General features: G+C 44.7%; 3 protein-coding genes across 3 annotated transcripts; all 3 read left to right on the top strand.

Annotated features, from left to right (window-relative positions):
* The first annotated feature begins 1,009 nt into the window (after positions 1-1,009).
* LOC129825038 (progranulin-like) lies at positions 1,010-10,363 on the top strand. Its single transcript, XM_055884729.1, has 17 exons — positions 1,010-1,093; positions 2,115-2,255; positions 2,525-2,662; positions 3,344-3,472; positions 3,642-3,726; positions 3,815-3,921; positions 4,139-4,289; positions 4,401-4,475; positions 4,596-4,687; positions 4,827-5,069; positions 5,494-5,704; positions 5,825-5,916; positions 6,056-6,298; positions 6,709-7,038; positions 8,272-8,514; positions 8,755-9,000; positions 9,214-10,363. The coding sequence occupies exons 2-17, from the start codon at positions 2,115-2,117 to the stop codon at positions 9,355-9,357; spliced, it is 2,670 nt and encodes an 889-aa protein (XP_055740704.1). The 5' UTR covers positions 1,010-1,093; the 3' UTR covers positions 9,358-10,363.
* Positions 10,364-15,062: 4,699 nt separating this feature from the next.
* Positions 15,063-21,006, top strand: LOC129825076 (RUN domain-containing protein 1-like). Its single transcript, XM_055884839.1, has 5 exons — positions 15,063-15,618; positions 16,960-17,118; positions 17,236-17,434; positions 17,568-17,663; positions 17,752-21,006. Exons 1-5 carry the CDS (start codon positions 15,229-15,231, stop codon positions 18,612-18,614), a joined length of 1,707 nt encoding a protein of 568 aa, XP_055740814.1. The 5' UTR covers positions 15,063-15,228; the 3' UTR covers positions 18,615-21,006.
* A 483-nt stretch (positions 21,007-21,489) lies between these two features.
* On the top strand, positions 21,490-23,640 carry LOC129825237 (60S ribosomal protein L27). Its single transcript, XM_055885161.1, has 5 exons — positions 21,490-21,598; positions 22,325-22,407; positions 22,554-22,723; positions 23,280-23,390; positions 23,551-23,640. Exons 2-5 carry the CDS (start codon positions 22,327-22,329, stop codon positions 23,597-23,599), a joined length of 411 nt encoding a protein of 136 aa, XP_055741136.1. The 5' UTR covers positions 21,490-21,598; positions 22,325-22,326; the 3' UTR covers positions 23,600-23,640.
* The last annotated feature ends 1,701 nt before the right edge of the window (positions 23,641-25,341 follow it).

Genomic DNA, 25,341 nt, shown 5'->3' with positions numbered 1-25,341 from the left:
GCTTGTTTAGCCAGTACATCAACTGCCTCGTTCCCCTCCACATGGGCTGGGACCCAAGTAAATATTATCTGTATACCCATCTGTCTAATCTTGCCAAGGGTTTGTAGACCCTCATTAAAACATGGAATTGTCTGCTATGTGACCTAAAGGATTGGAGACTCATCAACACTGCACATGAATCAGAGCAAATAACTATTCTGTCTGGCTTGACTTCCTCCACCCACTGCAAGGCCAACAGTATGGCTATCAACTCTGCCTTATATACAGCCAGATAATCTGTAAAATGTTTCCTGACTGCCACCCCACATTCCTGCACCGAAAACGCTGACCCAGTACGTCCTGAACCATCTGTGTAAATGGCCTCACAATATCCTGATACACAGTATCCAGACATCTCTTAAACAAATCAGATGGATCAACACCCTCCCTATCATTCTGTAGTCTTTCCAGCACTTCTAGATCAACTACTGGAGACCGGAGTAGTTATTGTGGATTTACAGGAATAACTACCGTCAGACTGAACTCCCTTCATTAAAGTCCCATCTCCTTCGACTGGGTATTACCCACCTAAAACGTGTGTTCTGTCTTCGCTCATGTTCCCAGCATGCCTGTAAAACCCCTTTGCAGGATGAAACACCCCATGTCCCTTTTGACCCCATAATTAATTGCCAACAGCTGTCTCCTAATCTACAATGTCATATCCCCCATCTACACCTGTAACGCAGCCACTGGTGAGGTCCGAAACGCCCCACTACATTAACTGAGTCCTTGCCCTTGCTTGTTTCTCCTCCATCCTATCTGTTATTATTGGTTTGTCCCAATGACAGTATTTGTATTTGTCCTTTGAACTACTGCAGTTGCTCAATTGTTCAGTTGTTGAACTACTGACGCTTTTCTAGTACCTGTCAGTGGCGCGTGTGTGGTAGATTGACACCTATGTAAACCATTCAGAATGTCGAATAGCTAGGAAGACATTTAGGGGCGTGAACATATTTCCTCTACTGGACATTTTGTTGTTGAGAAACTTCAGCGCGTTCAGAAGTCGGCTACATTGTCAAGGAGCGTTGACACCTGTAAAGTCACTGAGATAGAGGTAAGGTCAACTTTTTTTATTTAGATAGTGGCAAGATCTCAATGAAAAATATATTAAATTCTTAACTTCTCAAGTGAAATTGCACCAAATGTTCTACTTCAAATTAATTGCATATATTGTTTATGCTATCCTTGTCATTGCTTTCAAATTGTTTTCATTGTCTTTTGTGATAACAATTACAAATAATTTAATATGGACCTAGGTGGGTGGGTCGATCTTTTAAAATTCTAAATGCACATTCTGACCAACATGATTGAGTGTGTGCCAATATAAATTATATGTCGGGGTCCACAGTTCTTCTGGAACTGTTAAAGCCCATTTTCTTCTCCTTTTAAAACCACCTTGTCACAAAATACAGTAAGTGAACAGTACTGATTGTCAGGTGAATATTGTCTGTGGTCAACCTGTGTTCCCTATTGCTCTTGATACCACAATGAAGGGAAGTATCTCTTATGGGGGGTACTTGGCTCAGATTAAGGGGAATTTTCCTTTCATAAAAACTGGTAAACTGAAAGTAGAAATGCTGTATGCTGCATCATTTTTGTGTCTAGTAGCCTAAACAACATTGAAGCAATGGTAGACTGCTTTAATGATCTCCCCTATGAAGCTCAACACTTAGTAACAGTATAATCATATCCCCTTTTCTGCATCATAGATTCATTCTTTAAATGTGGTTGCATATGAGGAGGGCTTTGTCTTGGTAAGAATGTGGAACTGTTAACTTTCTGAAACTCACCCCATGGAACATAAAAGAGGAAGTGAATCTATGAAAATAGCTTGGGGAATTTTGATATACTTTAGTAGGCTACAGCACTACCTCGGGAGATTGTCTGAAAGTTTCTCTAGTTAAGACGAAAGTGAGAGTTCTGTCTAGATTTAGTTCTGATGACTCCATTGTTGTGATTTTATGCATTTCTGTACAAAAGAGCTTTATAACATTTGTCAGTTATTGATTGTACAATAAATGTATATAATATACAGTTTGTGTTACAAGTTATTTCTGTCTCTCTCTTCTCTCCAGATGCAGAGGTATCTGGTGCTCTGTATGGTCCTGCTGGCCCAGGTCTCTGCTGATGACTACCCAGGTGGAGAGGCGTGTGAGGAGGGCAACACCTGCTGCAAGGTCCCCTCCAATGGCTATGAATGTTGCCCAATGTATCAGGTATGTATGGGGTGGTGCCTGCAGAGCTTAGCCCTTAGCTTTATTTGCAGCCTGAACCCGAGTTCCCTAACCCTTGTACACTGAATTATATCTATTAGAAGTGTACAAACCAAATAGGTAGACTATGGTGTCATTGTCTCTTACCCTGAAGTAGATACCTCTTTAATTGCACCCTTGTGCTAGCATTCTCTCGTAGTATCTGTTTGGTCTATAAGATGTGAGATTCTAACACACTTTGTTAATCAAACTACTCTTACCATTTATCTCAGGCTGAGTGCTGTGAGGATCATACCCACTGCTGCCCTGAGGGAACACTCTGCGTTGTGAATGAGTCCATGTGTGTGAATGGAACTGTCTCCCTACCATGGGTGGAGAGAGTCTCTGCTAAACAGTCCATATATCCTAAAGTAAGAATGTCAGTGAATCCAGGAAGAAAGTTTAGCTGACTATTGACAACGTTGAAATGCACTGTAACAATGACACCAGTTAACTTTCATGGCAACAGGTGTTCCTGTTTTCAATCATTCACATTGTTGAGGAAAACACATTGGAGGAATCAGGCAGAACTCATTTATCAGCAATAAGAGTTTATTCAAGCAACTGCAAGAAAGCAACAGATCACTTTCTGGATGAAACTGGAGAGGAACTTAAAAATGTCCAGAATCACACAGTCATTTATATTCTTCATCTACACAAAGAACTGCTTACCCCTCTCTTAAAGCTTTATACAAACAATAATTGGTTCTAACCAGTTCTCACAGCCTAAGATAGGGGAGTGATAAGATCTTTAGAGCCTAAATAGACAGAACTAGAATTCAGCCTGGTTATGCCTTTAGTGCCCCAGAGATAAGGAGCCAAAAACAAATCAATCCTTTGTGCGGTGTGTGAAGAGGGTACTGAAAATTAACAGTGAAAAGTACATACAGTACTATTCAACTCAAGCATTTACATAGCATTAGACTGTAACAAAACCATTTTCCCCCAACAATGTAATTAACCTAGATGAACGTAAGGAAATCAAAAATACTATGATCAGTCATGTTTTTTTGTCATTGAAAAAGTCTAATGTATTTTTTCTACCCCTCTAGTCTTTCAGAATGATCAGTGCATATGCCGGGGATGAGGATGATAACATCTGCCCTGACAAGTCCCACTGCCCCGAAGAGTTCTCCTGTCTGAAGGCCACTACAGGCTATGGTTGCTGTCCTGTTGCTCATGTAATAACCTGACCACTGCTGCAATCTAGCCTTTTGCGCCAGATTCATACTGTTAAACGGTTCACATAAACATACATTGGTGTCAATGGAAAAACTGGAGTTATGTGCACAGATATCAAGTTAGGATGCAGGCCTGAGTGAATAGTAAATTGATCTATTGTACACACAGGCTGTGCCTTGCTCTGATGGGAAACATTGCTGTCCTGAAGGCCACCAGTGCAGCACAGACTGCAGCTCCTGCATCAAACAGACAGGTTAGACTCTTGTGGAGTCACATGTTGCCATCTTATGCTTCTGTTGCAACATAATCACTAACCCCTCTGCCTTCTTCCACCCCGGCAGAGCCTGTTGTTGCAGTGATGTGCAGTGACAAAGAGTCTGAGTGCCCAGAGGGAACCACATGCTGTGAGACTCCAGATGGGAGTTGGGGATGCTGCCCCATGCCCAAGGTACAGGGGGGCTATATGGAGGGGGTTAGGGGGTTACCATCATGGATTTGCGAGTCAGAAATAATATTGGTTCTTTGAATGTGTGACATGTACACTCTCCAGTGTCTGTAATCACTCCATGGAGAGATGTCTAATCAAGGATTTGCATGGCCTATGTGATAACCCTTTGTTTATATATGGTCATCTCATGAGGTGATTCTCTGTGTGTATTGACCAGGCTGTGTGCTGTGAGGATAAGATTCACTGTTGTCCTGAGGGCAGCACCTGTGACATCAAGCAATCCAAGTGTATATCCACTACCAACAAGGAAATGCCCATGTGGGCTAAGTTCCCTGCCCGCAAGAGGGCAGAGTGGGAAAACCAGAATGGTAGGTTTCACCCCCCCCCCAAAAAAAGGCATATTTTCCTGGTCTATTTTTGTACCAATCACTGTCTGGATGTTAATGTGTATATGATTATTTTGCTGTACGTGCTTTCAGAAGTTGCCCAAGTGACAACACCTATTCCAGACACTACCACCTCAGCCAATAGGAGTCCTGCTTCTCTTTGGGAGGGTACTTCTCCACCCTTCATTATGACATTACACTTCTTCTTAGAACAATGCAATAGTGCTGTGGAATATTTTGTTAGCTCGTCCAGTTGTGTTGATCGCTAACACCCTGCTGTCTCTCCAGACGTTCCCTGTGATGAGTCAACGGCCTGTTCGGATGGAACCACATGTTGTAAAACACAGGAAGGAGGATGGGCATGCTGTCCTCTGCCACAGGTATACTATATCTCATACTGTAGGGGCCCATTCATTCTCTTAGCTAATCCATTTCTTCAAGATAGATCAACCTGATTGCATGTCTTTTGCTTGTCCCGTGACAGCTTCCCCTTTTTGTTTGGGCTCTTCTCCCTTCCAGGCAGTTTGCTGCAGTGACTTGGTCCACTGCTGCCCTCATGGTAAAAAGTGCAACCTGGCTGCCCAGACGTGTGACGACCCCTCAGGCTCCCCCTCTGAGCCCTGGCTGAAGAAGGTTCCTGCCGTGCCTCGGGAGGGTAAATTGCCAGGGGATGTTACCTGTGACCCCACCCATGTGTGTCCCGACAACACCACCTGCTGCAAGACCGCGTCAGGAGACTGGGCCTGCTGCTCCTTGCCTGAGGTAGGGACAGAGAGATGTGGCTAATACTGCTGTGGATAGGCAAATTAATGAATGGCCTCTTAAATTGACTGCTCTGCGATGCGGTGAGAGATTCTGTATGGCTAACAAAGAGGCACTTAGTTTTGGTCTTTACGACATCCCAGTATCACATCCTCATTCTTCACTCCTGTCAGCTTGCTGCTGCTTGTGATCTTAACCTTTCTTCTGCCTTGTTAAGGGGATTTTGAGCTTGAACCACATGTTGTTTTTATAGCATTGAAAAGTAGAACTGGGAAACTGGGTAATCTAGGGAGTCTCAACTTTTCTCTAACTTGCATAATCTCTTCTGCTACCAGCAATACCTTTACATAATTTCTATAAAGGCTTGTGACAGTCTTAAATGACAGAAAATGTTTGTTGTGTGTCTATCCCTTCCTCCTTCCAGGCTGTTTGCTGTGAGGACCACGAGCACTGCTGCCCCCATGGCACCACCTGTGACCTGGCTGGCCTCACCTGTGATGGTCCCTCAGGGTCGGAGCCCATGGTGGGGAAGGTGCCAGCTCTCACAACCCTGGCATCTGATCATGAAGAGGCAGCCACAGACCAGCAAGGGGTGCAGATGGATGACATGGAGCTGCCTACAGAGGATGACAAAGGTGATGAAGATGAGGAGGGGCCCAGGACACAGTATGATACCCACACCACCTGCTGCTTTATTAAATATGTTGTTAGCTCGTCCAGTTGTGTTGATCGCTAACACCCTGCTGTCTCTCCAGACGTTCCCTGTGATGAGTCAACGGCCTGTTCGGATGGAACCACATGTTGTAAAACACAGGAAGGAGGATGGGCATGCTGTCCTCTGCCACAGGTATACTATGTCTCATACTGTAGGGGGCCATTCATTCTCTTAGCTAATCCATTTCTTCAAGATAGATCAACCTGATTGCATGTCTTTTGCTTGTCCCGTGACAGCTTCTCCTTTTTGTTTGTGCTCTTCTCCCTTCCAGGCAGTTTGCTGCAGTGACTTGGTCCACTGCTGCCCTCATGGTAAGAAGTGCAACCTGGCTGCCCAGACGTGTGACGACCCCTCAGGCTCCCCCTCTGAGCCCTGGCTGAAGAAGGTTCCTGCCGTGCTTCGTGAGGGTAAATTGCCAGGGGATGTTACCTGTGACCCTACCCATGTGTGTCCCGACAACACCACCTGCTGCAAGACAGCGTCAGGAGACTGGGCCTGCTGCCACTTGCCTGAGGTAGGGACAAATAGATATGGCTACTACTGCTGTGGATAGGCAAATTAATGAATGGCCTCTTAACTTGACTGCTCTGCGATGCAGTGAGAGATTCTGTATGGCTAACAAAGAGGCACTTAGTTTTGGTCTTTACGACATCCCAATATCACTTCCTCATTCTTTACTCCTGTCAGCTTGCTGCTGCTTGTGATCTTAACCTTTCTTCTGCCTTGTGGTTCAAGCTCCAAAACCCCTTTACATGTTCTTTTTATAGCAAGAGGGGCTATGTTTCATTGAAAAGTGGAACTGGGAAACTGGGTAATATAGGGGGTCACAACTTTTCTCTAACCTTGCATAATCTCTTCTGCTACCAGCAATACTTCTACATAATTTCTATAAAGGCTTGTTGTGTGTCCTTTCCCTTCCTTAAGGCTGTTTGCTGTGAGGACCACGAGCATTGTTGCCCCCATGGCAGCACCTGTGATCTGGCTACCCTCACCTGTGATGGCCCCTCAGGGCCAGAGCCGATGGTGGGGAAGGTGCCCGCCCTCACAACCCAGGCACCTGATCATGAGGAGGCACCCGCAGACCACCAGGGGGTGCAGATGGACGACATGGAGCTGCCTACAGAGGATGATGAAAGTGACGAAGACGAGGAGTTGCACAGGACACAGTGTGACGCCCACACCAGCTGCCCAAAGGACGCCACCTGCTGCTTTATGAAATCCACCCAGAAATGGGGGTGCTGCCCACTGCCACAGGTGAGTGTTACAGTAATGGTTAGTGCTGAGCAATTGGTGCTTTTGAGGTCTGTTCGGGTTTCGGTTAGATTATAAAAAAAATAATAACGGATTTCGGTTTTGATTATTTGGGTTGAATGCTGTAACAGCACAGAATAAAACAATCAAAGTCCCATGGTGGAAGTGACTGCCCATTTACTGCTTATCACATTGCTTTACTTTAATAAAATATTAGGTTTTGTGTGTATTACATTTGTTTTAATTTATAACTTTGTTATTTCATTCCAATTAATCATTTCATCTCTATAGAGCTGATGCCTATGCTGTCTGACAAAATCACTATTTTGTAGTTCTTCAACATAAATAAGGCATACGTTTATGACTGCTGAATACCAACTAGCAATCACTTTGATCATGTATTTTTAGGTAGAGATACCTCGCGAAGCAACAGCTGCTCCAAAGACAGTACAGTATGAAGATAGGCAGAAACTGCTTCACCAATAGAAATATCCAATCACGCTTGTAGACGATGTCATGGCGACGTTGGCTAGCTAAGCTCATGCGCAGAAATGCCAATGGTCTAACGGGCATCACGTGCCAAACTGCACCATCAAATCAAAGGCACTTCTTCAATATAGTAATTTTTGATAAAAATTAAAACGTGTAAGATTGTCACTTTCACGAGGTTGGAGTAATAACATGTTCAACTACGTAAGACATTGGCTCGAATCTGGGTTGTACCTTTAGATTTGGAGAAAACATTTTTTAATTTGATTTGGAGAAGAAGAAAAAAATGTAAGGACACTTTTTACTTGTCCCAGTGACTTCTAAAACCCCAGCCTGGTCTGCTTCTCAAGCGCTCTCTATATCCCTTCAATAGCAGGCATAAAAGAAACACAGACCGGACAAATCAATGCGCAATGGATTATAGTCATTGTAGTTAATTACAATGTTTTATGCGCTAAACTATGTAGAATATTGGCCTGTTGGAAACAACCCCCTACAACATCTCACAGTTCAGGCTGGATCTGATTTATCTCTAAAGAAACTGCAACGTGCGCATTGAGCTCATAAAAAAAAAAAACTGAACGAAATGGAATTTAAATAATTTAACTGACATCGGTCAATTAGTTGCTTGATAACCAAAATGTTGGTCAATCACTCAGCACTATTAATGGTGTTCCCAACTAGTGAGGAAGGATTTTAGGGAATGAAAGCCCTTTCCCTCACTACTCGCTGTTCCCTCTTCCCCAGGCAGTGTGCTGTGCTGATGGAGAGCACTGCTGTCCCAAAGACTACATATGTGATATGCGCAAGACTTCCTGCTCTAAGGGTGGGGTGGTGATCCCATGGTACAACAAGCTGGCAGCTGAGCCAGATGACAGTGCCCTCACTGCCCCCCTCTCTGTGAAGTGTGACACCCAGAACAGATGCCCTGAAGGCTCCAGCTGCTGCCAACTTTCCACAGGACATTGGGGCTGCTGCCCCCTGCGCAAGGTGTGTGTTTGTGTGAGCGAGGGTGTGTGTTGGTATGCACATGCGTATAGAGAACCCTAGAAACAGTTTTGCTCTGCTATCTCACATGGGGAACCTTTCATGTCTGTACCACATCTGGCCGTGATTGGGAGTCCCATAGGGCAGCGCACAATTGGCCCAGCATTTGTCCAGGTTTGGCCAGTGTAGGCTGTCATTGTAAATTGCCTAGTTAAATTAAATAAAAAATAATTCTCTGTATAGGCTGTGTGCTGTGCAGATGAGGAGCACTGCTGTCCACAGGGCTACAGCTGTAACATGGGCTCAGGGACTTGCCAGAAGCGAATGATTCTTCAGTTCCAGACGGTACCCCAAACTCGGGTGTCTGCGCCTGAGCCCCCGACCTCACAGGAGAAGGAAATCCACTGTGGGGGGCCGTTTGTCTGCAATAATGAGGAGACATGCTGCAAGGTCTCCGCCACTACATGGGCCTGCTGTCCCGTTCCAAATGTATGATATACTCCTCTGCCCTCTCACCAGACACCACAAACACTTCTAGAAATGAAAATGTCATACTTATGTTAGTGAAGTTCAAGACTAAGGCATCTACTCTCCTTCTATTGAATAGTCAAATTCCTATATGGTTTCTCTCATTGCTTCCTCGATCTCTTTTTTTACTCTCCCTTCCACCTTATCCCTGTCTTCCTCCACCTGTCCTCCTAGGCGGTGTGCTGCAGTGACATGAAGCACTGCTGCACTACAGGCTACTCCTGTGGTGAGGGACGGTCCTGCACCCAGTCCACTGGCTTCAAATGGGACCACTGGCAGGTGTTCTTCTCCAACAAGAAGAGAGCCCTGCGTGTGTGACAACTTTGGGCTAGACCTATCAGTCCAACCAGACGCATTGCACTAATGAAGGGACGCAGGAACTTAATATCACTGTTACAGTATATCAAATTGTGTTTTTTACAGAGGAAAAATAGTGTGTATATATAGGAAAGGGAAGTGAAAATAACTAACATTTTGCGCCATTGGTAGGTGCTTGGAATGTTACTACATTTACTTCAAGAAATTCCAATGCTTGCTCATGAACAGAAACTATCAAGAATTTGAAATCACTCCAAAAATGAGATACCAATGTTGAACAATCTTTTAGGGTTGTGGCTCAGGGAAGGATTGGAATGTGATATAAAACTAGTTGTAAGCTACTATCAAGATTGACACAGAGGAGCATATAAATGACAAGAACTTAGTACTGTTTTACAATGTTTGATGTTACCTTAAAACATTAAGAGTGTTGTGTTTTTTAGTTGACCATGTGAAGTGCATTGTGCCTCATAGTTTCAGGTATACCTTTGAAATGCCCTTTACATTAGTCTGTCATTGTAAATAAGAATTTGTTCTTAACTGACTTGCCTAGCTAAATAAAGGTTAAATAAAATAAATATGCCACCCTGTGGCTGAACTGAAACTGTCTACTTGGGAAAACTTGAAACATGACCCTCCCTCATTTTTATTAACCTTTATTTAACTAGGAAAGTCAGTTAAACAAATTCTTATTTTTAATGTCGGTCTAGTGGGTTTACTGCCTTGTTCAGGGACAGAACGACAGATTTGTACCTTGTCAACTCGGGGATTCGAGCTTGCAACCTTTCGGTTACTAGTCCAACGTTCTAACCACTAGGCTACCTGCTGCGCCATATGCCCTCCGTCTTGTTGCTACCACGTTTTAAGTAAGAGATGGATTATCCCACTTCCTTGTGTTTTAGAAATTATGCCATTTTAAATAGTCCGTAATGATTCTGGCTGTTGCTACCAAAGGGAATTAATTTGCTGTAAAATTTTAATAAAGAATAAGTCATTGCCAAATCAATTGTACACTATGCATGTGTTGGTTTTGTGGTCAGTGTTCACTCAATTCTGTGCCCAGGATGTAACTATAGTAGGCCTTGCAACTAAAAAGGCAAAAACTCAAGAGGTGATAAAGGTGAGTACCGAGTGGACTACAGTTGGAGAAAAACCACATTCAACATCTGATACTAATTAACAATCACTGGGAAGGTTTCTGTGGGTTTTATGGCGGACCTACTCACTGCCACAGTCATATTCTGGACCTAGTTTTGTCCCATGGAATAAATGTTGTAGATCTTAATGTTTTTCCTTATAATCATGGACTATCGGACCACCATTTTATTACGTTTGCAATCGCAACAAATAATCTGCTCAGACCCCAACCAAGGAGCATCAAAAGTTGTGCTATAAATTCTCAGACAGCACAAAGATTCCTTGATGCCCTTCCAGACTCCTTCTGCCTACCCAAGGAAGTCAGAGGACAAAAATCAGTTAACCACCTAACTGAGGAACTCAATTTAACCTTGCGCAATACCCTAGATGCAGTTGCACCACTAAAAACTAAAAACATTTGTCATAATGTCTGTTTATTGGTGATTCTTATTTGACCTTTATTCCTGATTATTATTTGACCATGCTGGTCATTTATGAACATTTTGAACATCTTGGCCATGTTCTGTTATGATCTCCACCCGGCACAGCCAGAAGAGGACTGGTCACCCCTCATAGCCTGGTTCCTCTCTAGGTTTCTTCCTGGGTTTTGGCCTTTCTAGGGAGTTTTTCCCAGCCGTCGTGCTTCTACACCTGCATTGCTTGCTGTTTGGGGTTTTAGGCTGGGTTTCTGTACAGCACTTCGAGATATTAGCTGATGTATGAAGGGCTATATAAAATAAACTTGAATCCGGCTCCCCGGATAAAGCACTAAATAAACTTCAGTTAGTGCTAAATACGGCTGCTAGAATCCTGACTAGAACCAAGGAATTTGATCATATTACTCCAGTGCTAGCTTCCCTACACTGGCTTCCTGTTAAGGCAAGGGCTGATTTCAAGGTTTTACTGTTAACCTATAAAGCGTTACATGGGCTTGCTCCTACCTATCTTTCCAAATTGGTCCTGCCGTACATACCTACACGTACGCTACGGTCACAAGACGCAGGCCTCCTAATTGTCCCTAGAATTTCTAAGCAAACAGCTGGAGGCAGGGCTTTCTCCTATAGATCTCCATTTTTATGGAACGGTCTGCCTACCCATGTGAGAGACGCAGACTCGGTCTCAACCTTTAAGTCTTTACTGAAGACTTATCTCTTCAGTAGGTCATTTGATTGAGTGTAGTCTGGCCCAGGAGTGTGAAGGTGAACGGAAAGGCTCTGGAGCAACGAACCGCCCTTGCTGTCTCTGCCTGGCCGGTTCCCCTCTCTCCACTGGGATTCTCTGCCTCTAACCCTATTACAGGGGCTGAGTCACTGACTTACTGGTGCTCTTTCATGCCGTCCCTAGGAGGGGTGCGTCACTTGAGTGCGTTGAGTTACTGACGTGATCTTCCTGTCTGGGTTGGTGCCCCCCCCCTTGGTTTGTGCTGTGGTGGAGATCTTTGTGGGCTATACTCGGCCTTGTCTCAGGATTGTAAGTTGGTGGTTGAAGTTATCCCTCTAGTGGTGCGGGGGCTGTGCTTTGGCAAAGTGGGTGGGGTTATATCCTTCCTGTTTGGCCCTGTCCGGGGGTATCATCGGATGGGGCCACAGTGTCTCCTGACCCCTCCTGTCTCAGCCTCCAGTATTTATGCTGCAGTAGTTTATGTGTCGGGGGGGTAGGGTCAGTTGGTTATATCTGGAGTACTTCTCCTGTCTTATCCAGTGTCCTGTGTGAATTTAAGTATGCTCTCTCTAATTCTCTCCTTCTCTCTTTCTTTCTCTCAGAGGACCTGAGCCCTAGGACCATGCGTCAGGACGACCGGGCATGATGACTCCTTGCTGTCCCCAGTCCACCTGGCCTTGCTGCTGTTCCAGTTTCAACTGTTCTGCCTGCGGTTATGGAACCCTGACCTGTCCACCGGAAGTGCTACCTGTCCCAGACCTGCTGTTTTCAACTCTTAATGATCGGCTATGAAAAGCCAACTGACATTTATTCCTGATTATTATTTGACCATGCTGGTAATTTATGAACATTTCGAACATCTTGGCCATGTTCTGTTATAATCTCCACCCAGCACAGCCAGAAGAGGACTGGCCACCCCTCATAGCCTGGTTCCTCTGTAGGTTTCTTCCTAGGTTTTGGCCTCTCTAGGGAGTTTTTCCTAGCCACCGTGCTTCTACACCTGCATTGCTTGCTGTTTGGGGTTTTAGGCTGGGTTTCTGTACAGCACTTCGAGATATCAGCTGATGTACGAAGGGCTATATAAATAAATTTGATTTGGTTTGATTTGATTTACACCCAAAAAGGTGTATTGGCGCCACCAACTGGACGGTTCGAAACCAATAAAATAAAATGAATAAATCCATACGTAATAATGATACTAACTTAATCCACCCCAATAAAAAAATTGTATATAGACAAAACAAACTCCCACTTCTATTTTAGATCCCCATATCTCCCTTAGGCTCTAGGACCTGAGAGGGTGGTACGGCTTGGGGCAATATTCCATAACTCCTTTGCTGTGAAATCTTTCTGCCCCAGGAATCGCTCCGCCTCAATCACTATGATTTCTATCTTCCTGAACCTTCTCCCCACATTGGCGGTGCCAATAATTACGATAGCTATAAATGCCACAAGGTCCACCTTCTTAACCTTTAAAACATCAGGGTCCTGCTGGTGAAAGGCAACCCCTGCAGGCTAGGCCTATCCACTACCTTGGACTCTTCTGGAGCACCATTCATACCTTTTCATAGCTGCTGCATATGAAATACTTTGTTCAACCCTGACTAAGCCACCTCATTCTCTTTCACCCTTGTGCTGCATTTGGACAACGTGGCTTCGTTGTTCCCACCGCAATTGCAATATGTCACATATTCATCACTTTTATAAACACATGGTCCCTTCCACTTGGACATCTCGGTTTCTCCCTTCTGCAAACACTTGCTACATGACCAAGAGCTTCACAATGATCACACTGCATTGGTCTTGGTATAAATGATCTGACTCTGTAATAAATATACCCTAACTGCACTTGAGTAGGGAGACTCCACATCAAAAAAACAAAAGAACAAATAGACTTCATTTTTTCACCATTCATCACATGGTTTAGCCAACGTGCTTCAATTACTCCAGGAATATTTTTCATCTCTTCAAAATCAACTTCCCACGAGACGCCTGCGACGGCCTGATATAACCCCCTTGAGAGTTGCCCTGTTCCGAAGACACACACGACACTTTAAACTTGTTTATTTTATTTCAACTTTATTTAACCAGATAGGCTAGTTGAAAACAAGTTCTCATTTACAACTGCGACCTGGCCAAGAATCAAGCAAAGCAGTTCGACACATACAACAACACAGAGTTACACATGGAATAAACAAACATACAGTCAATAATGCAGTAGAAAAAGTCTACATACAGTGTGTGCAATTGAGGTAAAATAATGGAAGTAAGGCAATAACTAGGCCATGGTGGCGAAGTAATTACAATATACAAATTAAACACTGGAGTGATTGATGTGCAGTAGATGAATGTGCAAGTAGAGATACTGGGGTGCAAAGGAGCAAGATAAATAAATAAATACAGTATGGGATGGGCTAGCAACTTAGAAAATCGATTAAGGCACGTTCCTTCTGATCCGTGTTAAAGATTGATGATATTTACTAGAAGAGAGAGACCAAGTTGAGACGCTAGACCAGGTGGATAAGGTATGATATTTAAGGCAGTTTAATAAGTTGCAAAGATATCTGACAACACGTGCACGGGCTCGTCCATTTAGCTCAGAGGGAGCTAGCAGGAGGAGCCCCGACTCATATTGTGCAATACATTTTATACAGTGAAATGACGTAGTTAGATTCTAGTAGTTCTGCTCTCCTGACTGGTCGCTGTGAGTGGAGGGCGGTCCCCTTCAGGCTGATATCAATGTTCCATTGGTTCTCAGTAGTGTTCTTTGTCCTTGGAACTCCCGCCTGAAACAGGGGTTTGTGTGTGTGTGTGTGTGTGTGTGTGTGTGTGTGTGTGTGTGTGTGTATGCATGCGCATGCTCGTTGAGTGCCATGCCGGTCTGGGTTGTCTCTTGTATTGACAAGATGTTGAAGCAGACACCAGCAACTGGCGCCTGAGGTCAGAGCGCCCCCCTGAGGTCAGAGCTCATAAATGGTTTGTGTCAGCCATCTCTCTGTGTGTGTGTGTGTGGGAGTAAGGTTAGTATCTGGCACAGGCAGAACTGGTTCATCTGTGGGGTGCAGCAAAGTGTTACAACCACGTCTGCTTTAATAATGAAGGCATTATAACAATATTATAGCTAACATCCGCAGAATCAAAACAAGTCCGCCTCTCGTGATCCTCACAACCTTCACTTTACCCAGTACTCTCTCCATCAGTTTGAATAACTCAAATGGTTTCTTCAAGATTGGTACTCTGCTCAACCACCAACAAACCGTACTCCTACTATTCTCGTCATTGTGCCCCACTGGAAGTTATGCTACGGATAGGTTAAAATGGCATATTGCTGTTTCTTGCAGGCAGTTCATATGCACACCAGATCAGTGCTTTTACGATGACGTGCACTGTTTATGACGTCTGGAAGCCCGCCTCTCCCTTTGATTTATGAATCTTTCAAGATGGCGATGCACCTGCTTCATCGGTGGTAATTCTTTTAATTTCTAAAACGGTGTACATAAACGATAAAACAAAGCGTCGTTTCCAGTTGACAATAACATCGGAGGACAACGTTGTCTTTATTACCTTTCAAACATGTCGACAGAGGAACTGTCAACCTCGGACAGCGAAGCAGTTGCTGGGGCTGGCAAGCGATGGGCGCCCGTCGGCGCTGTAGCCAGTCCGGAGGATGAGAGCGGGAAGGGAAACGCGGTCGAGCCGAGGAGGAAAGGCTCAGCTGTGTCTGGTGAGACGGAGATGACCGCAAGATTGAGGAAACTGGAGGACGAACAGGGCCTGCTGAATTCCTCGCTCCTCGCGTTGACATCTCATTTTGCACAAGTGCAGTTCCGCTTGAAGCAGATAGTTCACGCTCCGACTGATGAGAAGGAGAGGATGCTGGTAGAACTCGAGGAGTTTGCCTTCAAAGGCTGTCCTCACGTTGTGGGATGCAGGCCACAGGATACTCAACAGCTTGAAAACGCGGTAAGTAGTCCATCTAGCCCACGGCTGGTCATACTTGGTAGATCTAAGAATGTAAACAATGGTTCCTCTTCAGTAAGTGGAAAAATGATGTCAACACAAACACTCAATTGCTTGAGGTTGTGTGATTATGCAAGCTATAAGCTATCCATTACGTGTAGAAAAATAGGTTATGTTAGTCCCCCACAAAACAGACCACAGACAGACACCAATTTAGGCCTACACCAATGTCAGTACAGTGTTCCACCAGTGATACCTGGTGATGGGATGGGGGTGATTGTGGTGGTCACATTAGTTGCTACCCTTACGTAGGCTGGTCATCATTCAGTGTCAGTAGGACAGCTGTGAGGATGACCACTGGACACATATAGACTCAGACACACCCTGGGATGCAACACTCAGAAACATGTACACACACACACACACACACACACACACACACACACACACACACACACACACACACACACACACACACACACACACACACACACACACACACACACACACACACACACACACACACACTGTCTTGTCAAACATCTCACAGGAAATGAAATTATCCTGCGGCTACCTGGCTTTTGATTTTTTATTTATTTTTTTATTTTACCTTTATTTAACTAGGCAAGTCAGTTAAGAACAAATTCTTATTTTCAATGACGGCCTAGGAACAGTGGGTTAACTGCCTGTTCAGGGGCAGAACGACAGATTTGTACCTTGTCAGCTCGGGGATTTGAACTTGCAACCTTTCGGTTACTAGTCCAACGCTCTAACCACTAGGCTACCCTGCCGCCCCGCATCTCACAGGAAATGAAATTATCCTGCGGCTACCTGGCTTTTGATTAAGGCTTTGGTTTGCATCAAAACACCAAGGCTGTGATCTCTGTTCTGTTCCCTGAGGTCTGTTATCTCCAGAGGAAGATAGAAAAGGGTGGTATCTCATCAACAGAATAAGTGACTCACAGGCTCAGTTAACATCTTCCAGAAGATCATTATCTCTGTAATAATAGCTTCTGTATGCACAACTAAACCAAACCCCATTGTTTGCTCCCTGCAGCTCTCCATTTACCTTCGAGATAATGCCTGCTTATGTAATACTGTCTTTGATTAAAGGTTTTCTTTTTCTGATTTCCTCTGTGTCTACATGCTTTACTTGTAGGAGGACCTGGTGAGTATGGCTACAGCTCTCTGTTCCTCTCCAGCATCTGTTTCGTCTGTCTGTCTTTAGTAAACATGCATGATGAATAAGGGCTGTGTATAGACCCTCCCCATCACTCCCTGTCCTCTTTGTACACCCCAGTCCTCCACTGACAGTGTATTCTGTATTCTCTCTTCTCCACACAGAGTGAGAGGGAGAAGAGGGAGCGTCTGGAGGTCCAGAGGGAGAAGCAGAAGGAGCTCATCGTCCAGCTGAAGACCCAGTTGGATGACCTGGAGCGCTATGCCTACCAGGAGGGCAGCTACGACTCCCTGCCCCAGTCTGTGGTCATGGAAAGACAGAAGGTAGGGCTCCGTTCATGTACCAGAAGTCTCCTAAAAGTCTATTCGATACAATGTTGTTTCCTTCCCATGTGTAATATCCTGGTAATACTCATTACGGTTCCACTCTTCCACTGCCAGGTAATCATTGACGAGTTGATCAAGAAGCTGGATGTGAACTTCAATGAGGACATAGGGAACCTGACGCCTGAGGAGCTAAGACAGAGAGTGGACGCTGCCATCGCTCAAATAGTCAACCCAGCCAGGGTCAAGGAGCAGCTGGTGGACCAGCTCAAGACCCAGATCAGGGACCTAGAGATGTTCATCAACTTCATCCAGGGTAGGTGGTAGTGGGCCTAGGATGCCATGTTGGCTGTGGTTAGGTGTCTTGGAAGCTCACTAATACACACTTTGTTACTGAAATATTCCACCAATATTCTGACTTACTACTGTATTTTCCCTTTACCCAACAGATGAGGTAGGGAACCCTCTTCTGTCTGATGGTAAACCCAGCCAGCAACCGAGGACAGCAGGGCCCAACACCAGAGCCCCTGGAGGGAGGAAGAAAAGTCAGTTATCACCCAGCATTATTATCATAGGCTCTACAACATCACTCACAATACATCTGTTCTAACGATTATCTTCTCCTGCTCATAGTGGACCCAGAGCAGGCCCAGAAGATGAGGCAGACAGGCTTGCAGCTGATCCAGCGGGCCCTGGCTGTGCTGCAGATCTTTGCAGTGAGCCAGTTTGGCTGTGCTGCTGGCCACGTTCCCCAGAGCATGTGGTCGCAGGGGGAAGGGGGCCAGGACTACGGCCCTCTGCTGCAGCGTCTGGAGGGGGCTGTAGACCGGGTTCGAGTGCAGGCCTCGTGCAGACAGCCCTCAGTAGATCACGTGGTCAGCTACAACAGCAGCTTGGCCCTGGGGTCCCGTGATGAGCTCACTGCCTCAGTGAGGAAGGAGCTGGCCATGGCTCTGAGAGACCTGCTAGCCCACGGTCTCTACTCCCCCTCCCAGGGCATGAGTCTGGTGCTGGCCCCCATCTCCTGCCTGCTGCCCTACAGACCTGGCCCAACAACCATCCACCCCTGGGAGCTCTTTGTCAAGTACTACCACTCCAAAAATGGCAAGGCTTTCGTGGAGTCGCCAGCCCGCCAACTCTCGCAGTCCTTCAGCCTACCTGTTGTGGGCAATCCGGTCACTGTCACACCCAAGCAGTCTCTGCTCTGGGCTATTCACTCAGTGTTGCTGGAGCATGATCGCTACAAGCGAGGAGCAGACTCAGAGTTCAAGGCTCTGGTATGCATGGCTCTGAACGAGCAGAGGCTAGTGTCATGGCTTAACCTGCTGTGCAAGTCAGGGGCCTTGGTGTACCCGCACTACCAGCACTGGAGCTACATGGCCCAGACAGGCTTCGAGGGAGCCCTGCGCATCCTGGGACGTATCAGCCACCTCAAGTTTAACCTGCCGGTGGACCTGGCTGTGAGGCAGCTCAAGAACATCAAGGATGCCTTCTGAGAAGGGACTGTCGAGAGACACCTAAAACCATGCTTTCAGCTCACATGGTTACCAGGCCTGATTTAAGGGTAAAAAATAATACAATCAACTGGCCTTTGAGGACCGGAAGGCATGGTTTGGGTCTCCCTCAAGTGCTGAAATTATAATTGGCATAAAAGATTTGTGCTAATGTTGCTTTATCCGTTTTACTTTAAATGTATCTTGGGTCATTGGGTCAAAAAAAAAATATTATTATTATTATTTTTTTTAAATACATTTTATCCTCTTTTCTCCCCAATTTTCGTGGTATCCAATCGCTAGTAATTACTATCTTGTCTCATCGCTACAACTCCCGTACGGGCTCGGGAGAGACGAAGGTCGAAAGCTATGCGTCCTCCGAGGCACAACCCAACCAAGCCGCACTGCTTCTTTAACACAGCGCGCCTCCAACCCGGAAGCCAGCCGCACCAATGTGTCGGAGGAAACACCGTGCACCTGGCCCCCTTGGTTAGCGCGCACTGCGCCCAGCCCGCCACAGGAGTCGCTGGAGCGCGATGAGACAAGAAAATCCCTACCGGCCAAACCCTCCCTAACCCGGACGACGCTAGCCCAATTGTGCGTCACCCCACGGACCTCCCGGTCGCGGCCGGCTGCGACAGAGCCTGGGGGCGAACCCAGAGACTCTGCTGGCGCAGTTAGCACTGTGATGCAGTGCCCTAGACCACTGCGCCACTCGGGAGGCCCCTGGGTCAAAACATTTTTGTTAGCATCCTGTCTAAAAACATGGCATGAATTTTGTGCAAAGCTGTTCAACAAAAATCAAGTGTGCAATGTTGATGCATTATATAGCAAATCTGATTTTTATATAGCAAATCTGTAACTAACATTTAAAATATCAATGCCCCCCCATAACCACTCAAAGGGAGCATATCAAGATCCTAATGACTTGTTACGTTGCATTATATGGAGCTTGTTGCCTCCCCTTAGGAAACACTTCCTTTATGTGATGTTGTTTGACTTGTCCCTATGGAGATGAGATACAGTAGCTCAGACCTATGCAGATAATATCGTGAGGTTGGCCTTTTACAGTAATTCACTACTGTATAATGATTACCTATAGAATGCGTGATCATCAATGTGACCAAATGTATAGTCATTCCCTCCCCATATTCTGTAGTATGGGCAAAAACAGACCAGTATCCTGCACTGTCACTAAACTGTACATTTTGTGTTCTCTACGGAAGAGAATAATATGGGTTACTACAGTTCACATTCACTGAGCATTGCTCTCTGTCTGTGGTTACTCAAAGCTCCCCTGTTGTGTTCACAGAAGACGCGCACTATTCAATGCACTCAGGTCAAATGAACATGGCAACAGTGTATGCTCTCACCAATGAATGTACAAGAGAGGTCAAAATTCTAAAGATGTCACAAGTGTTCTGAAAATCAAAAGGATCACTCAGGCAGCATGTAGTGTCTCTCTGTTGAGAAATAAGCAGAACCTGCCTAACGTGTCTTAAAGAAGGTGGATAACATAGAGACCCTGTATTAACTGCTGCTTCTTTACTGGTCCAAATGGAAGTGATTAAAAAAAAAAAAAAAACATTTATGATTTAACTATTTAGCTTATATGTAATTATATATTTAATCGTCCAATATTTAAGATGGTTGTGGGATGTGATCGTTTAATCTGTTTCTATTTGTTTTTCTTAATGGTGAATGAAAACCACTTGAAGTGAAATCTTCCTATTACATGTGAATCACATGGGGTGTATCCTGAAAAGCTGAATGTACAAACCATAGATACTGTTCATTTCCACATGAGTGAAAACTTATCATCCCTGGTATGGCTTTTCCAACCCTCCTCATATTAAGGTATAACCTACTTTGTTACTGGTTAAGTGCTACTCCCAGACTTTCTGTTCTATTCTCTTATGGTCTATGGTATTGTATTGGGATCTATTTTGTTGTATAGTAAATTGCAAATGCCTCAGCCGGACCACTACCAGACTATGCTTGGATCTGGTCTGTGCTTTACTGGTGTGCATCTCCATGTAGTGTATGGGAGGACAGGTTGTCCTACATCGAAAGCGATACTTTGGTTTGCATACTTCTGAGGTGTTAATGTGAATAATCAATACCCCCTTCATTTAGCCTGCATTGTTACTTTTCAAATGCACTGTGCTCTTGTCAAAACTACTGTTAACACAAACATAGACACGCACACATCACAACTACTACTACTAAGAAATGTACATTTCTGTATGAAAAATGAGACTTAGTTACTGTCTCTGATTTGTTTTTGTTTTTTTGTGCATACCCTACTGGTCAGATTGAGAAAAAGTTATACAGCTGTTTATTGTTGTTGTTCAATAACGATGAATGTGAGAAAATAAACTATTTCAAAATCCTATTTCAGCCCATGCACAATTTGTATCCATTCATTGCTTTCAACACACTTGTTGTCAATGCACATTAATAAGTCATATAAAATACAGGGGTAATAATGATGCCTGCCACTTTTGTCTTTAGTCAAGTTGCAGGCCTTCACTTTGCATAGCAGCATCAGAGAACACTGGCAACTGTGCCAACAACTGAATAGGACACCTTGATTGCCACATGTCACAGAGAAACTCAATATAGGGCTGACTAGGTTCCCTTTTATAAGCTTGACATAAATGGCTCCTGAGTGGCGCAGCGGTTTAAGGCACTGCATCTCAGTGCTAGAAGCATCACTGCAGACCCTGGTTCGATCCTGGGCTATATCACAATCGGCCTAGGGTCGTCTGGGTTAGGATAGGCCGTCATTGTAAATAAGAATTTGTCCTTAAATGACTTGCCTTAAACAAAAAATGATGTTCCAAAATAAAGAACTGTTCCAATGCCAGTTCTGAGCATAGAGGTGTTCCGTTCAGCGGAAATGACGCATCGTTGATTTGATGTGAAAGGTCACGAAAATCTTCTCAACTTCCTTTCCTGCTAGCGGTGGCCACAGAATAGCAACAGTGAGTGATTTTCTCAACACAATAATCTTCAACCATCTTGATAAATCCTGACGTTTACATACGTCTTAATTGTTTTTTACCCTAAAGTATACGTTTAAGATCCGGGTTTGGGGATAATTTCCCTTCATTTGACATTTAAATTGGAAAAAGGTGTACTTTTATATAGTGTCCGCTATCCATATAGCTAGCGTTTCAACATGGCAGCTGGCTTGATGAGGTCCATGTCGATTCAAAACCAACCACTTCGGTTTTGTCATTTATATAATCGGATAACCACAATGTGCTCGGTTAATGGCGTTCGGTTGCCTATTTAAATGTAATTGCATGAATGTATACAACATCTCACCTGAATGGTAACGTTAATAAGCTAGCTAGGTAAATAAACAGTGATGGCTGTCTAGCTGGGATGTACAATAGAACGAGTCAAAATGTACTCAAGGCTGAAAAACAGCAAAAGAACGTTGGTTAAGACATGTAATTTAACTTTTCATAAAATACTGTTTTTCGTTGCATGACTTCGCTAATTTACGTCGTTGTTGCTCCTGCAATCGCGTTCAGTCATTGGTCATCTGACGTCCAACCTGACGTAGCTAGTTTAGCTAATAGCATACCGGTATTCCGTAGATAACAAAGATACTACTGATATCTAGAAGCAGTGAATATTGACCATTCCATGGCGTCTTAGTAATAATGCTTTTCTTTTGTAACTCACTTCTTGTCACCCAGAGATGGGCAAGTTCATGAAACCTGGGAAGGTGGTGATGGTCCTTGCTGGGCGCTACGCTGGTCGTAAAGCTGTTATAGTCAAGGTAAGTTTGATCCTGAGTTATTGCTAAATATGCATATTTCACTCCCAGTTTGATTAGTTACTGTTTGCTTGGATAATCCTCTTGCAATGTGGTCCATAAACACTGGTAACTGAAGAGCTAACTAAATATTGATTCTCTTCCTACAGAACATTGACGATGGCACCTCAGACCGCCCTTATAGCCACGCACTGGTCTCGGGTATTGACCGCTACCCCCGCAAAGTGACCACAACCATGGGCAAGAAGAAGGTTGCCAAGAGGTCCAAGATCAAGGCCTTCGTGAAGGTGTACAACTACAATCACCTCATGCCCACCAGGTCAGTGCCAGGTGGACATGGGAGTAATGGTTGTTTAGGTGGCTACCTGCTGACATGTGAGACTAAACTGTAGGTGACTAGCAGTATTGCATCCATGCAATATGTCTACATTTTTATGGTATTCTAGCAGTGGCCAAACTGACAGGGATCTATTAAGTAGGATGCAATGTCAAATGTATAGATGGTGTACAGAGTGGGCCCTATTCTGTTGGATGTGGTGAACTACCCTTTCACACTCCTAAGCCATGTTGTAGCGAGCTGGCCTGGTTATGTATCCATATCCACCATAGTTGCAGTAGCTGTGCTGGAAAGAGCAATCTGAGCCAGCAAAGTACAGTTTGGGTCAGCACGCTAGTGAAGTCTGGCTTCTCAACACATTTCAACTCTGCATGCATTAGTAAACTTGATAGATGGCTTGGTTTGATTTTCATTCTTGATTCTTGGAATGTTCAGAGTAGTTGATGGAGAAGTTTTATCCACTTGTGTTTGTGTCCTTTATAGGAATTTGACGTAGGTGTCTTACTAAGCCTCTTGCTGTGTTTTTCCCTGTGCTCAGATACTCCGTGGACATTCCTCTGGACAAAACCGTCGTCAACAAGGATGTCTTCAGAGACCCTGCCCTGAAACGCAAAGCCAGACGCGAGGCCAAGATTAAGTTTGAGGAGAGGTGAGTCTTTTCCCACACCAGGAACCAGGACTTGTGAGAAATGCACAGGTTCTTTGTCCTGATAATATCTGACACATGATACAAGTAGCTTAACTACTATAGGAAAATAAAATAGCTCCATTGTAAACCTTTTCTAAAATGGTTTTTTTTCTATCCACAGGTACAAGACAGGCAAGAACAAATGGTTCTTCCAGAAGCTTAGATTCTAGGCGTTAATTGGTTTCACTAATAAATGTATAAAAAATGTTGACTGGTGTTTTCATTTGTGGTTTTATTGACACGTGTAAGATGTGTTGGATATTAAGCAATACAGCTGATTATTGCCTCAAAGGTGTTTACAAAAGCTGCTTGTTAATGATAATGTCATGAATTAACTTATTGGCCCAACCAGACTTGTGTGAACATGGCATTGACAAGTAAAAACATAAGTGGAAATTTGTTGGAAACGCAGTAAAGTTCAAGCTTGTTCTTTAACATTTTGCTCATATCCATTTCCACACTATCATATTGGTCTAATGGTATCAGTATGGCACTGTGGTCACCAATCTACTGAATGCATGTTTTCCAGCCCCTAGCACACCTGAGAAATCTATTCAAGGTAACACTCAATAAATAAAAAAAAGTTTATTTTTTTCAGGACCCGGTCTTTCAAAGTTAATTTGTAAAAAATCCAAATAACTTTACAGATCATTGTAAAGGGATTAAACACTTTCCCATGCTTGTTCAATGAACCATAAACATGCACCTGTGGAACGGTCGTTGGGATACTATGGCCACAGTTATGAAAACTTGGGACACTAGAGGCCTTTCTACTGACTGAAAAACAAAGAAAGATGCCCAGGGTCCCTGCTCATCTGTGTGAATGTGCCTTAGTCATGCTGCAAGGAGATGTGGCCAGGGCAATACATTGTGAGATGCTTAAAACAGTGCTACAGGGAGACAGGACGGACAGCTGATCGTCCTCGCAGTGACAGACCGCGTAACAACACTTGCACAGGCTCGGTACATCTGAACGGCACACCTGCGGGACAGGTACAGGATGCCAACAACTGCCCGAGTTACACCAGGAACGCACAATCCCTCCATCAGTGCTCAGACTGTCCGCAATAGGCTGAGAGAGGTTGGACTGAGGGCTTGTAGGCCTGATGTAAGGCAGGTCCTCACCAGACATCACCGGCAACAACGTCGCCTATGGGCGCAAACACCGTCGCTGGACCAGACAGGCCTGGAAAAACGTGCTCTACACTGACGAGTCACGGTTTTGTGTGATGGTCGGATTCGCGTTCATAGTCGAAGGAATGAGCGTTACACCGAGGCCTGTACTCTGGAGTTGGATCGATTTGAAGGTGGAGAGTCTGTCATGGTCTGGGGCGGTGTGTCACAGCATCATCGGACTGAGTTTGTCATTGCAGGCAATCTCAACACTTCGTTACAGGGAAGACATACTCCTCCCTCATGTGGTACCCTTCCTGCAGGCTCATTCTGACATGACCCTCCAGCATGACAATGCCACCAGCCATACTGCTCGTTCTGTGAGTGATTTCCTGCAAGACAGGAATGTCAATGTTCTGCCATGGCCAGCGAAGAGCCCGGATCTCAATCCCATTGATCACGTCTGGGACCTGTTGGATCGGAGGGCTAGGGCCATTCCCCCCCAAAATGTCCTGGAACTTGGTGCCTTGGTGGAAGATTGAGGTAACATCTCACAGCAAGAACTGGCAAATCTGGTGCAGTCCATGAGGAGGAGATGCACTGCAGTACTTAATGCAGCTGGTGGCCACACCAACTACTGACTGTTACTTTTGATTTGACCCCCCTTGTTCAGGGACACATTATTCCATTTCTGTTAGTCACATGTGTGGAACTTGTTCAGTTTATGTCTCAGTTGTCGAATCTTGTTATATTCATACACATATTTACATGTTAGGTTTGCTGAAAATAAATGCAGTTG

Source organism: Salvelinus fontinalis, chromosome 2 (assembly GCF_029448725.1).
Source record: "Salvelinus fontinalis isolate EN_2023a chromosome 2, ASM2944872v1, whole genome shotgun sequence".
NCBI lineage: Eukaryota > Metazoa > Chordata > Actinopteri > Salmoniformes > Salmonidae > Salvelinus > Salvelinus fontinalis.
This window is presented reverse-complemented; position numbering and strand designations above follow the sequence as displayed.